A 15,296-nucleotide genomic window follows, 5' to 3' on the forward strand; every position below is an offset into this window, starting at 1 on the left:
TCGCTCATTCTTCTTATTGGGCTACTTGATATTTTCCTATAAATTTTAAGAAGGATTCTTTATATATCAGATACATTCTTGTGTCAAATATATATAACATTCACCCTCACCAGAATACCTTCTCCTACTCTTTGGCTTGCCATTTCAGATTTAATGTTGCCTTTTTATGAACAGAAGCTCTTGATTTTAATGTACTCCAATTTATTTTTTTCTTCCTTAATGCTTAGCACTTTTTATGTCCTATTTAATAAATCTTTTTTCTATCCTAAGATCTTCAAGATGTTTTTCTGTGTTTTCTTCTAAAAATTATGTTATTTTATCTTTTACTTTTAGATATACAATTCATCTGGAATTTATTTTTATATGATGTGAGGTCGAGGTATCTGTTTATTGTTGTTGTTTTTTCTAAGTCACCTAAAATTTTTCTTCCACATCATCTGTTAATTTTTCATTTGTGCTCTTTTTTCTTTTTCTTTTTTTAAAAATAAATTTATAAATTTATAAATTTATTTATTTGGCTGTGTTGGGTCTTCATTGCTGCACGCGGGCTTTCTCTAGTTGCAGCTAGCGGGGGCTACTCTTCATTGCAGTGCATGGGCTTCTCATTGCGGTGGCTTCTCTTGTTGTGTAGCACAGGCTCTAGGCACGTGGGCTTCAGTAGTTGTGGCTCACGGCTCTAGAGTGCAGGCTCAGTAGTTGTGGTGCACGGGCTTAGTTGCTCTGCGGCATGTGGGATCTTTCCGGACCAGGGCTCGAACCCATGTCCCTTGCTTTGGCAGGTGGATTCTTAACCACTGCGCCACCAGGGAAGTCCCTGTGCTCTTTTTTCTATAACACATTTTTATAGCTTTTTTTTTTCATTCAAGCATTCCTTTTATTCCTTCCTCCTCCTCCTCCTTAAAAAATATGTATTATCTTATTTTTGTTTCATAGTTGCATTTCTTTTCCTATTTCTAAAGATATTAATAATATATTTTAAAAAATATTTTCCTCCTCACAGAGCTTCTATTTTCTCCATATTGTTTTTTTTTTTCCTGTTTATTTTGGTTCTATCTTTCCTGTAAGAGACTTTCCTTAAATATCTTGTAATTCTCGGTGACTGCTCATGTTTAGTGGCAGGGCTAGATAAGACTCTGAACTCCTGTGTGGAGTGATTTGGTTGGGTTCTTTAGTTGGGGAGGCTTCAATATCAGGATTGAGAGGTCATTTCTCTTGGGCTAGTCAGATTCTCCCTGGAAGAACCTTCCAGTTGTTGCCAGCCTCTGGGAGGATGAAAGCCTTGGAGGATAAAAGCCTTGCTAGCCTCTGGGAACCTAGTGAGGTTAAGTGGGATGGAGGCTGGAGTCGGGGCCAGGGCTTGAATCTAGGATGTGTGTGTTCACTTAATGCCCCCTGTTTTCAATATGGCACCCCTACTCTCAACTGTTCCTGTTGCTCTATGGCTCAAGAACCTCTGTTTCATCCTCTCCAGAGGGAAAAACCTCTAGTTGTTTGGCTAACTATGTGGAGTGGAGAAGGGAATTGGGCATTCAGAGTTAGGGGTCCAGACTTTCGATTAACTCTGTAGTTAGCAGCAAGCCCCCCTCAAACACACACACTCTTACTTGCAGATAACCTAATATGGCCAACCCATGAGCCTTTGAGGGATTCTGAGGAACAAATTGTATTAGTTCTTGCTTTTCCCATTGTCAACCAGGGTTTCAGCTTTCTCAGATTTACCGTGATTTACCAGTTGTCTATGTTCTGGCTTCCAGAATTTTATTTTATTGCTATTATGTACCCTTTAATTTTCCCAGCTTGGATTATGACTTTAAAAGTGTGTGTGTGTGTGTGTGTGTGTGTGTGTGTGTGTGTGTGTGTTGTTATTTTAGTTGGATTTAGGGATGGAGTAAAACCAGATGCACTCAATCTGCCATTTTTACCTAGAAGTGTCATATAATTTTATACATTTTAAAAACAAACATTTCTTTCAAGTTTGAGCTCAAAATGAAATTAATTTAGAAAATAAGTCCAAAGGAGAATTGCTGTTCTTTTCAGGTGATGAAATAGAATTGGAGCTCCTGACTTGGGTAGGTAGAGTCAATAATGATGAAAGAAAAATAAGTAGAGAACATTGAGGAAAACCTTTTAGTATGATTTGGGAACTAGAGAGAGGTGATGGTTGCACAGCACTGTGAATGTACTAATTCTACTAAATCTTTTACTTTGAAATGGTTGATTTTATGTTATATGAATTTTACCTCAAGTAAAAAAATTTTAGCCTAAGTAAAAGAAATACATGAACATTTTCAAAGCTTATAGCCACGTTGACACCTGGCTTTGGGGGTAAAAGATAAACTGACTTATTACACAGGCCTCAGTAAGTTATGTTTCTATTGTCTGCCTAGGAGCTATGTAGAGATTTTAAAATGTTTACAAGCATGATTCTGGAAGATCTTCAGAAATTTATTCTTCATTTGGGGAAAAGGGAGAGCAAGATGTGTTCCAAGGGGTGGCAAGTGGAGTTATTTCTCTCTAGTAAAGAAGGTGAAATGAATTAATAAGTATTTAATATGTATACCACCTACATCCAATTATATTCATTGCAACTTGACAAATCTTGATGCAAGTAAGACCTTTTGACTCTTTAATCATTTGTATAATAGAAGAAAGGGAAATTCTGGTGGAATGTGGCACAGTTCCTATAAATTTATGCCTTTGATATATTGCTTATCTTTCATATGAAGCACCCTGTCTCATAAAAAGGTTTAATAGCACTTTATTATCCAAAATATGGTATTTGGCAGTTCAGTGTGGTGTATTAGAGCATGTGTCCTAAAGCCATAATATTAGGGTTCAAATCCTTGCTCTGCCACATGTGAGTATTTAAACTCACCATGCCTCATTTTTCTCATCTGTAAAATGGAGAAGATAATAGGGTTATTTTAATGAATATGAATTAATACATTTAAAGATCTTTCAGTGTTGCCTGGCACAGAGTACATGCTCAATAAATGCTATCTGCTATTTTTTTTCTGACATTTTCTTAAACTGTAATCTATAAAAGCACATCTGGAAAATGTATGTGATATAAGCAGCATAAAGACTACTTCCTTACCAGGATATCATTGGCATGGCTGTAGTGACCAACTACAGATGCAAACGTGCAATTGGCTCCCTCTTTCTCATCACATTTGCGGTTGTGGTTAAGAGCTTATTTCTGTTTTTCTCTAAAAACTGAACGGTTTTAGCTACCTTTATTTTCTAAGAATTCTGGACTTCATAGTGCAGTGGATTTATTTGAAAAGTAAAACCAAGAAACTATAAATACTGTTTACTTTCAGTTCCCTCTATTTGGTTTGGACATAATCCCTATCATTTGTACATTTTCCCTGGGAGTCAATGAAAAGATTGAGAATGAACGTGAGCTATACACCTGTCATTAGAAGATGTAATTAGTCAGTCAGTGGCCACAAAACGAGTACTTGATTTTTTGAAAGCTATTTTTCTTTATCAGTACTATATGGCTGCAAGTGATAAGTGGTGATGGTTCTCTCTCACAATTACTATTTTTAGTTGTAGTTTGAAACTCCTCAGTTTCCGGCAAGATGAAGCTCTATGTCTAAATGTTATCATGTTCATACTAAGCCTTCTTTTAAATTTTACTTTACAGATCAACAACCAAAATTTTGAAGGTCATCAACTTTCTGATGGTGGTGATAAGCCATGGCGACAGATGATAAAGTTGCCATCTTAACCGATGATGAAGAGGAACAGAAGAGAAAATATGTGCTTGCCGATCCTTTTAATGGTATTTCCAGGGAACCAGAACCACCTTCAAATGAAACACCCTCCCCCTCTGAAACAGCTGCTATTCCTGAGGAGGAAATAGACTGGATAGAGAAACATTGCGTTAAAATAAACAATGATCTTCTAATTTCCAAGGTCTTTTATTTTTTCTTTTACTCTGCATATGGCTCTCTTTACCCCCTTTTGCCTGTGTATTATAAGCAGCTGGGAATGTCACCAAGCCAGAGTGGGCTGCTGGTAGGTATTCGATACTTCATTGAATTCTGCAGTGCCCCCTTTTGGGGTGTAGTTGCAGATCGCTTTAAAAAAGGCAAAATTGTCCTCCTCTTTTCCCTTTTGTGTTGGGTTTTATTCAACCTGGGCATCGGATTTGTCAAACCTGCTACCTTGCGGTGTGTACCAAAGATTCCTCCAAGAGCTCATTCCACCAGTTCAAGCCACCTGTTCACTCTCCTGCCAACGAATTCCTCCACTGTCTCTTCCATTACCACATCACCAGGAATTCGTGAGAAAAGGAACCTGCCTCCTTACAATGGGTCAGAGATGTTAGAAGCAGGACACAGTGTCACGGGAACTGTCATCTTCTCGACAGCTCCAAACAAGACCAGTGCGCCCACTCTGCAGCCTCAGACTGATGAAATTACTGACCATGTTATGAACTTGACCATGAACCCAAGCACTGCAACCTCTGCCCCCCCAGGAAATGCAACCTGGGAGACAACCACTTCTATTGTCACTACCACCAAATCTTTACCTTCTGACCAAGTCACTCTTGTTTATGATCAACAAGAAGTAGAAGCTATATTCTTGGTGATCTTGGTAGTTGTCATAATAGGAGAATTTTTCAGTGCCTCCTCTGTCACAATTGTGGACACGGTAACACTCCAGTATCTAGGAAAGCACAGAGACCGCTATGGACTGCAACGCATGTGGGGCTCCCTGGGCTGGGGCCTGGCGATGCTGTCCGTGGGCATTGGCATTGACTACACCCACGTGGGCGTGCTCATCAATGGGAAGGGGTGTAAGCCCCCTGAATACCGGAACTACCAGATTGTCTTCATCGTCTTTGGGGTTCTCATGACCATGGCCTTGATCGTTGCTACTCAGTTCCGGTTCCGCTACAACCACTTCAAAAACAGTGAAAATAAAGGGAAAGAGGTGGAGATCCCTCAAGTAGAGAGGAACAGCTCCACAGAATCCTCTGAGGAGACACCAACAGCCACCAGCCACTCGCAGGCCTTCAACTTCTGGGACTTAATCAGGCTGCTTTGCAGTGTGCAGTATGGCTCCGTGTTGTTCGTGGCTTGGTTTATGGGTTTCGGATACGGCTTCGTGTTCACCTTTCTCTACTGGCATTTGGAGGACCTGAATGGAACGACAACCCTCTTCGGGGTCTGTTCAGTCCTGAGCCATGTGTCCGAGCTGACAGCTTATTTTTTCAGTCACAAGCTTATTGAATTGATTGGCCACATCAGGTAAGAATATCTGTACTGTTGCTGCCCCTCAGCAGTTGAACTTTATCTTTTCATAGTTTATAGCTCCTTTGAGCACATTTAAGGATATTATCATTTGTGTTGGGGGTAGGGTTGGGGTGGGAATGGGGATTTCTGTTTCTCTTGCTCTTTAAAATAGAAACAAAAGGAAGGAAGTGATGAACCTAGTTGGATTATCTCAAACAAAATATGCTGTTTCTGCTCTGTATGCTAAGAGAATCTTACAGTAAATGTTTTCAGGTATAGGAACACCAATTTAGTCAACTGTGTTATTCCATGGACCTTGAAGGGTCCGACCACCTGTCTCAGGCATTTATGAAGAGGGACTTAAGAGGATAAAGAGGATTATGTTTTTTTAGCCTTCAGTTATTCTCAGCCGCTTGCTGACACAGAAAGACCTTGAATATATGGTGTATGAAGATGTCCATTATATTTAATAAAGCTGTGATGTGACCCACCATCATCCCTAATCCATGATATTATGTGGAAGAGAATCTTACATATTTTTTTCTGATTATTACATGAGTCTCTGCGTTTTTATCTGCCACGAAGACATGGGACATTTAAAAATCTTCCTTCTACCTAAAACTTCCCGTGTAATCCTTTTAAGCAAAAAATCTATAAATGCCCGGTGTTTTTTGTGTAATGTTTCTCACCGTTAATGTTTGTCTGAAGTTGTTTGAATAGTACCTTGCTCTTTAGAAGTCTTTCTGCTTTGCTGTTGGCTCTAAAATGTAGAGCCAGGTACACTTAAGCATTCTTACCTCATAGAAAAGTATGGCATGTCTGTCCCTAAAACTTGAAGTTGCCATAACTAAAAGAAAGCAACTGTGTGTGTTTGTGTGTATGTGGTAATCTTTAAATCTGCTGTTTCCATGAGAAATTACAAAGGAGAAATAGATAAAAGCTTTGAGAAACATGGACCTTTTTTCCTTTAATTTCCCTTTGACTAACTGAAGAAAGTATTTTCTAATGTGAAGTTTCAACCTAGAATCATTCTTCTCCCCATACAATTGTGAGTGTTTTTCCTTGTTTGGTTTGGTTTTGCTTTGGGAGGCTGTGTGCTGTTCCTTCTGTTTCTCAAATCTTTGACCCCTTTGTTGTCACAAACAAAGTCAGGCACTGTATGGGCAGTTCCCAGAGACACAGAGTCCCCGAGGCACACTCATTGGGACCAATCGGAAAAGAACCTTGTAATATTAAGGGCTGGGGATGTCCTTTGACCTTGTCCAGGTCATGTTTACATTCTCTGAGCTGTGTGGATTGACCGTGATGAATCCGGCTCACAGTGATGAATTTCTTCAGCTTGGTTGTTGGTATGAACAGGATCTCACCTCAGCTAATAGTGTGTTTAAAAACCACAGCCATTTATTCCCAGAAAGGTACCCTGTCAGGTCTTACCCGTGAGTGGAGTTCCTAGACATCATGATTTAATCACTAAATAGTGTTAATTGAATGTTGACTCAGTACAGAGTAAGTATATAGGTTTTATTTTCAAAGAAATGGTTAGGTTCTTCTTACATGCTAAGAAAAGTAGTTTCTTTTCTGTCTTTGCTTTTTGTCTGAGGTATATACCTTCATGATAAAATCCTAGTGGGTTTACTATTAATTTTGGTAATTACATGAACTTACACTTGTGTTTTCTTTCCTAAGTATTACAAGTTACTCATTATGTAAAAACCAATGGCTCACTTAACCTTAATTTTCTAGTTTTACGTACAACAGCGTCTTTTTTTTCCTTCTTTAATGATGTAATGGAAGAAGAAAGCTCTTGTCGCATTGTTGCTCCCAAAAGCCTACTGGGATTCCATCAGTTTGTGGTCATTTACCTCTTTTGGATTTTTATTCTGTCCATTAAAATGTATTAACTACGTTTAGAAGATTCTGATAGTTGTAGTGAGATTATGCCTACGTGTTCAGGTAGAACGGATATGTTTCTTTTGGTGAGAGTTTTTGGAGCCCAGTTAGTGGTGGTTGAGATTTGGGGGTTTAAAAATGTAGTGATGGAAGTTTGAACTTTTCACTGGAAGCATATTATGCATTAGTTGATGAAGAGAAATCATCTTTGTACGAATTCAGTCTTTATGTTTTCCTTGTAGGATCATAAGGAGAGATCTGTCTGGCCCTTATGTATGCACGCATGTTTTTCAGTATTCTGTGACTGTCTTATGGGAGTTTGTTTCTAGGAGTCAGCACTACCACAAAGATTGTAACTATTCTAACATAGTCAAAAGTGGATTGTCACAAATTTTTATATAGATTCATAATGAAGAAACAATTTTTAAAACAGCATGTCCAATTTTGAACCATTTACTATTATAACATTTCTGCAGTTTGGGCTCAGTTTTTCAGGGAAAAACCTATTTTGAACCATTTACTATTATAACATTTCTGCAGTTTGGGCTCAGTTTTTCAGGGAAAAACCTATCTGTCAGTCTAAACAAACACACACACATACACACACACACACACACACACACACAGAGTAAATGACTTCTGATTTTGACCTTGGGTTTTGTCCTCTTTGGAAAGTGGCTTTCTCAGGCAAATAAGATAGTGTTTACTATTTCCACTGAAAAAAGTAAATGTCTTTTGATTTGAACCTCAAGACTTTGGAATTTACAACAAGCATATTTCTAGGCTAATTTATGTAATGACGATGACTAGATTTCTTTAACTAGAGATATAAATGTTAAGGCTATATTCACCTTGCTGAATGTTTCAGCAGCCATGAGTAGGGTTGTGATCAAAATACATTGCAATTAATCATTTGTAAATTTGTAAATCATTACTATTCAATATTAGGCCATCACCTATGTTATGTGATTCAAATTTATTTACATTTTAAGGGACGCACAAAAATCTACTCAAGCAACTCTGACTGCCCTGAAATTCTTAAAGTCAGTTTTGTCATGCATATGCTATCTGGAAGGGGTAATATATTAACCATTATTAGCCATTAATTACTACTTAATAGTAGCTAAATATCCAAATGAGCTAGCCAGTCAGTTAGGGAAAGAAGGAAGTGCATGATGCAATTAGCAAGAGGAGGAACATACAGACTTTCCTGGAGGGCACTGCAGGAAGACCCAGAGCAGATAGCAAGACGCTGGCTACCAGCTGAGAACACTTGGGAGGTAGTACATGTTAACATTTTGTCATTGGAGGAATAGCAATCAGCGTTGTAAGAGGGAGGAAACTGCAGCTGGGGTGATCAGGGAAGCTGAATTTGAGCCAGCCAGTGAAGGATTTAGGATCGTGTTTATGTTTTTTTTGCTTCCTATCCTCTTCCTTGTTTCTACCCACCTCTTTGTGCCATATTTGTTGATCCTGGATCCCCTGGCTCTCAGGTCCTCTCCTTACCTTGCATGGCATGGTGCAGATTTCCACAGGCTGCTTTTTCTAGGACCCACTCTGCTGGGTTCACCTCCTGCAGTGGTACTCAACCATTAGACTTACTGGGAGAGCTTTTAAAACTCCTGATGCTCATCCTGCACTTAGACCAATTACATCAGACTCTCTCGGGGTGTTTGCAGTCATTCCAGCCAAAGCTGGTAGCCACCAGACTGGTGAGAGGCACAGATGGAGGATGAGAGGGAGGGAGGAAGGGAAAAACCCTAGCTCTCCGCAGGGTTTTGTGTGAGCCTTGGAGATTGTTCCCTCTCATCCTTTCATGTGGTTCTTGCCCTGGCCTCGGGTGGTTTCTTCACAGGCAGGTGTTGATCAGTACTCAGCTGGAGACTGCAGGGGAACTGCGGGGAATCAGTACTGCAGGGGAACCCTCTGCAGATCTCTGCAGCCCTCTCTCGATGTAGTTCCCTTCACTATGGTACTCAGCCCTGCTCCCAGACTCTCAGCCCTGCCTCCTCAACTCAGGAGTCCTCTGTACCCTGTCAGACGGCATCTCTGATAGCTGCTGCATCTCACCTATGGCTCTGCCCGCTGTGGGGGACCTTGAGCTCTGGTAACATGGCCCTCACCCTTCATCCTTCGGACCTAGACCTTGTGGAGGCTGTCTGTGGCTTTCTCACCGTACTCTGGCTTCTTGGCCCTTCCACCACCTGTCTAACCAAGCCCCCGAATTAAGATTGGTGCCCGTTTCCCTGATTATATCCTAACTTATACACAATCCTTAACTGCTTAGAACTTCTGATGACAATCGCCACAGTGAAGGAATAGAATGGAAATAGAATAACTCAATTCTTGATTTAAAAAAAAAACAAGATGGTGGACCTTAAACAACTTTTTTCCCTTCTCATGTTTTAATGGAGTGTTACTTCTTATTTAAAAATTGACTTTTACCACAATAGAAAAAAATGTTAAGGTTTATTTCTCATAGTAAATTTGAACTCATAGTAAATTTGAAATTATAATTTACACATAATCTAAAGGAGTGAGTATTACTCTGTGTTGTTTAAAAATCAAAACCCTGAATATTTGTTAAGTTTAGTTGAACAAACAGTTTATTTAGGCCTGGGGAACCCCAGATTAATAGGATGCAAGGATGAGCACTAAAAGGATGGGAGTTGGAAAAGACAGGGAGGTTGAAGGCCAGATGAGTGCTGGGATTAGGAAAAGGAGCTTTATTCTGGGTGCAGTAGGGAATTATAGCAAGGTTCAGAGCAGGGGAGGGCCACAGATTTTCATTTATTTGCAATGCAAATAATGCATTTGAAGCAGGGAGCCCACTGAGAAGCTTCTCAAAATAGCCCAAGTGAGAGGTGTTACAGTCCTGGTATGCAGCAGTAGCAACAGAAATTGAGGGAGGTAAAATCAGCAGAATCGTTTGATGTGGGAAGTGATGTAGAGACCCCCATGTTTCAGCTTGGGTACAGTGGTTCCACTAAATCCCGTAGGAAATTCAAGAAGGAGATGTAGAATTGGGGAGAGGGTGGTAAGGCAATTAGAATCCAGTGTTGGGTGTGTTTAGCTTAAAATTGGAACATCTAGACGGGAATGTCTAGATGACAGTTGACTATTATAAAACTTGAAGCTCAACAAAGAGGTTAGGATTGGGGATACAGATTTGGGACAGTTAAAACCAGAAATATGGATAAGATCAACAAGGAAATCTTGTGGTGGAAGAAGAGACATGGGCTAAGGAAAATCAATTATGATTGTCTCCAAGATTTTATTGTGAGTTTCTGATCTTATTGAAATGTTAGTTTATGTTTTATTGCTTAAAGTAAGTATCCTAATGCTTATGAGGAATTGTGTTGTATGATACTTACTGTACCTGTTTCCACATCTTGCTTCAGGAGCAAATGACTTTCTGAGCATCCCTCCAATGCCATTACCTGATCCAGGCGCCCTCTAGGAGTGTTTTATAAATGGACCTGAGACATAAACAAGGGAGAGGGAAAAGTAAAGGGAGAGGGAATAAAAGGAGCAGAGATCGAAAGTAAGAAAATAGCGAGAGGAATAGCTGCTGTCTCCAGAGGAAGGTTTCTTCCTGTCCTGATTCATGAAAGGCAGTGTTACACAGTGGTTACAAGCATGGGCTGGGAGTCACGTTGCCTGGTTCAGAGCTTGGCTCCGCCACTTGGAACCATTTGTTTTTGGACAAGTTATATTACTTTTTGTATCTCTGTTTTGTTACCTGTAAATAGGAATATCATTAGTACTAACCTCTTATTTTTTTTATGAAGACTAAATGAGATAAAAACACAGCAATTGCTTAGAACAGTGACTTGCATATATTCGGAGTTCAGTTGATTTTTTTTATTATTACTTTGCCAATCTTCTGATACATTATGTTGCTTATAAGTACGAGACCCATTGGATCTGATAAAAATACAGTGACTTAGTATATTATCGGTTGTGTACAGATCATTAAGGCTGCAAAGTTGTTTGTGGCTTTCAAAATAAGTAATTCCTCCTCAAAAACATTTTGGTCAAATTGAGATCTTCTCCCCCCAATTTATGATGACTGTAGATTGTTTATATTCTCTGTGCTATTTTTTAGGGCTTGGTGACTAACTCTGTAATAGCTGGCATACAGAATGATTGTAATTGTAGCCATTTTTATTTATATGTGGGTAGGTTTCCAGTTTTCCTATTCCTTTCCCACCTTACCTTCAAAGATGTTGGTATTCATTTTTATAGGAAAAGTCTTTTAGAGCTATTTCAAGTATAGATTCTCATTATTAATCTGTAAGATGTAGAGTCTCAAAAGTAGAAGAATTTATGATCAAGAGCTGAAAGGGCGTAATCTGGTTTTTATAGCCCCCTGAAAAGAACATCTTTGCTAAGAACTATATTACTATATTATATCATAGCTACCAGGCTGACTTGTTAATAACAGCATTACTTATAATTGAGCTATTCATAGTTCAGAATAAAAGGCCATTGTTGCAAGGTAGTGTAAGTGAATCCAGGGCTTTTAGTTATTGGTGTCATATTTGGTTTGTTTTCTCTTCCACCTTTGATGGCTGCATTGAATGAGATACTCACTGAGTTAAAGAGAGCAGGACTAACTCCGAATGAACTGTAGCTTTTGTGGTTGCAGGTGGCCCCCCTCACCATCTCAAGGGGCAAGGTGGGTAGTCCTTGAAGTGTGCACCAGACAAGAGTAAAGACAGCTCCTACAAATTTTCATGACCTAGATAACCACTGTGGAGGCAAATTCAGTAGTCCATGGTAATGTGCAAGTTGGACATTTCCTATGGCTGGAAAATTGCATATTAAGATGTATACCTGCCTAGAGAAACCTTTATACACACACAAAAAGACATGTACAAGGATGCTTACTTGCTTACTGCAGCTTTCTAACAGTGAGAAAGAGAATTAGTCTAAATATCCATCAATTGGGGAGTGGATACATTCAATATGGTGTAGTCATAAGATGGAATATTATGAAGAAGTTAAAAGGAATGGACTAGATCAATATGTCAGCATGGAAAGCTCTCAAAAATATGTTGAATGGGAAGAAAACAAGTTTCAGAATGATACACAGTTTGGTACACTTATGCAGATTTTAACAATGCATTGCAAAAGTTATACATATTTTTATGGATATACCTAATTGTATAGAAAAACATTTACATTTGTAGAGGGAAAATGCATTCTGAATTCATATTAGCCTTAGCTTTCTGGACAGGACATAAAAAGAAGGGACTGGGATGGGGAACAAAGAGGACAAGGAAAGCCCCCACTTTATCTGTAACATTTTGTTTCTTTAAGGAAATATAGCAAAATATTCATATATTTCCATTCTTGGTGCTACATATTTCTATTCCCTACCTTCTTTGGTATTTTATATTGGAAAATAGCTTGGAGCTTAGGTCTACTTACAGTGGATCAATATAATTATCCTCCCATAAAAAGACCAACTGTGTGTGTGTGTGTGTGTGTGTGTGTGTGTGTAGCTGTATATGTTTTAAAGAGACATACTGTATCCACATATATCAGGTAAACATTGAGATTTTGTGCCACTAATATGTATATTGCCCATATATTTTTCCCTAAGTAGCATAAATTTAAGTGATTAAAAGCCTACTTTACATAATTATCATGGCCTCAGGTCTTATTTCTTTCTCTTTAAAATGAAATCAGGTGCAAATTTATACCATCTCATTAGGAATTAGTGTCAAAATGTATCCAACAACCCTGATTTGGGTCATAATCATAATATTGATATTTCTTTATATATAAAAAGAAATCAGGGTACCAAAAAGCCAGGTGATATCCCAAAGATCATGAAGTTTATTGCTGACAGTGAGTCCAAGTATGAGAGTTTGCATGAGCTGTTTAATTATCTCGAGTCATACAGTGTCAATTTACTGCCTTTTTTGTACAAGTCAAAAACCTAAGCAATCTGGCTAACTATATTTCTACTTATCCTTGGAATATTTGGTAGACTGTAATTATATAATTTCATTAGGATACTTTGAAGAGTAGATAAGAAAAGAAGTATTCTTAGAGCTTACTTCATAGCATACCCCTCCAAAGCCTTTCCAACTGGAAGGAAGAACACCACCCCATTCTTATTTCTCAAGTATTAATCATCTTTTCTCTGCCTTTTCTCTGCTGACAACAACATCTTTGAATAGTAATCTGTAGGCTGACAAACAGTAACTTGTTAACTTTTTCTTTCCTTTAGAAAGATAACATGTAGATGGAAGCTCAGACATTTTTGGAAAGTATCAGTGTTAGGTTACGTTTGTCTGGGGACTGTATCTTTGGACCATGCTACTGTGTGTTGTGGACTGCTGAGTGCAGTGAGGACTCCTCAGCGATGGAGGGTTGGCATGGTCCTGGGTTACAACAGTGGATGTTGGCCAAGCATTTCACTCCTTTTAGGAGAATGAACAAGAGCAGGAAGCAGATTGGTCCAGTTTTGACTCCAGTCATCTTCCCAAGCCCTGGTAGGAGTGTTGGGTAGTCTAGTAGCTATCCTGTTTCCTTATATTCTTCTTTTTGCCAGTTCACCCGTAAAGAGTGCACACGTGTTTGTGTGTGCATGTCTGTGTGTGCATGTGTGCATTTGACCTAGGTTCAAATCCCACACTTACTGTATGTCTGACCTTGGGTAAGTCAGCAATTTAGCTTTGTTAAGCCTCAGATTCCTCATTTGTAAAATGGTGGTAATCATTGTACCTAACTTCATAGCATTGTTAAGATGAATGAGGTAATGCGTAGCACATAGTAAGTGCTCAACTGTAAACAACAGGTAGTATTAGCAATATTATTGTTATTATTAATTCACTCCTTCAACAAGTATTTATTAAGCACACACTCGGCGACAGACACTTTTCTAGACCCTGGGGATATATGGAGTGTGTAATAAGATAGACAAAGGCTGGTCCTCATGGAACTAACCTATTGGGGTAGACAGTAAACAGATTATTTCATTGCTGATAATGATGAGTGATACATGGCAAAATTAATGCAGGAGGAGGGTTCCCAGAGCGACTGAGGAGAGGCAGCTGTTTCGGCTTGAGTCAGCCGGGCGGCTTTCTCCGAGGAAGAGACACCTGAGCAGAGTGACATTTGAATAGAAGCCACCCAGTGAAGATGAGGAAGCCACAGGTGTGAATGGCCTGAGGCGAGAGTGAAGAATAATAGAAGTCAGCGAGGTGGGCAGGGCTTGTGCAAGGCCTCCAGGTCACACTGAGAGAGAGAATGTTTTTCTAAGAGAAGTGGGAAGCCATTGGTGAGTCTGAGCAAGAGGTGACATGAACAGATTTCTACTTTGATATTTCTTTAAAACACTTACATGGGTGGAGCATTTATTATTGTTTATCCTGCCCTACTTTATTATTTTTTATTTTATTTTATTTTTTGTGTGTTGTTTTGGAAAACATTTATATTAACATGTAAGGATTTACTGTGGGTTTTTTTATTATTATTCATTTATTTATTTTTGGCTGCGTTGGGTCTTTGTTGCTGAGTGCGGGCTTTCTCTAGTTGCGGCGAGTGGGGAGCTACTCTTCGTTGTGGTGCATGGGCTTCTCACTGTGGTGGCTTCTCTTGTCGCGGAGCACGGGTTCTAGGCGCGCGGGCTTCAGTAGTTGTGGCACATGGGCTCAGTAGTTGTCCTGCCCTACTTTAGAAAAGTCCCATTTTACTTCATCCTCTGAGTTTCAGAGAAATTATGAGTTGTTCTATGAGTCATAAGCTGGTGACTCATGCACGATCTTTGTTGATTTAGTGCCTTCAATCCCAGATGAAGGTTTTTTTTTTTTTTAGCAACTTCAAAATTTCAGAATAGCCATAGACTCTAGAAGATAAGCAAAAAATAAAAATTTTAAATTAAAAAACCTCCAACCTTAACAAAAAATATAATTACAGTATAATATTAATAATATATATTATTATTAATAAAAATAATAATAGTTATTACACTACCGTTTCAGCACTTATACATACAAGTGCTTACCAAGGCACTGTGCTAAATGCTTTACCTTCAAGCCCTCATTTCATCCTTGTAACAGCCTTGTGAGTTAGTCATTGCTATGTCTGTTTTAGAGAGGGGAAGTTCAGAATGGTAAAATAGGTTGCCCATGGTGACAC

General features: G+C 39.0%; 1 protein-coding gene across 3 annotated transcripts in view; it reads left to right on the top strand.

Moving 5' to 3' along the window:
* MFSD6 (major facilitator superfamily domain containing 6) overlaps window positions 1–15,296 on the top strand; it is a 74,920-nt gene that overhangs the window by 22,000 nt on the left and 37,624 nt on the right. For 2 of the 3 annotated variants that reach the window (XM_061185781.1, XM_061185788.1), the window contains exon 2: window positions 3,653–5,264. In XM_061185781.1, coding sequence (XP_061041764.1) covers window positions 3,706–5,264 — 1,559 coding nt within the window. In that variant the 5' untranslated portion in view covers window positions 3,653–3,705. The remainder of the gene's footprint in view (window positions 1–3,652; window positions 5,265–15,296) is intronic. The other variant, XM_061185797.1, reaches the window with a different exon arrangement.

Source organism: Eubalaena glacialis, chromosome 1 (assembly GCF_028564815.1).
Source record: "Eubalaena glacialis isolate mEubGla1 chromosome 1, mEubGla1.1.hap2.+ XY, whole genome shotgun sequence".
Taxonomy (NCBI): domain Eukaryota; kingdom Metazoa; phylum Chordata; class Mammalia; order Artiodactyla; family Balaenidae; genus Eubalaena; species Eubalaena glacialis.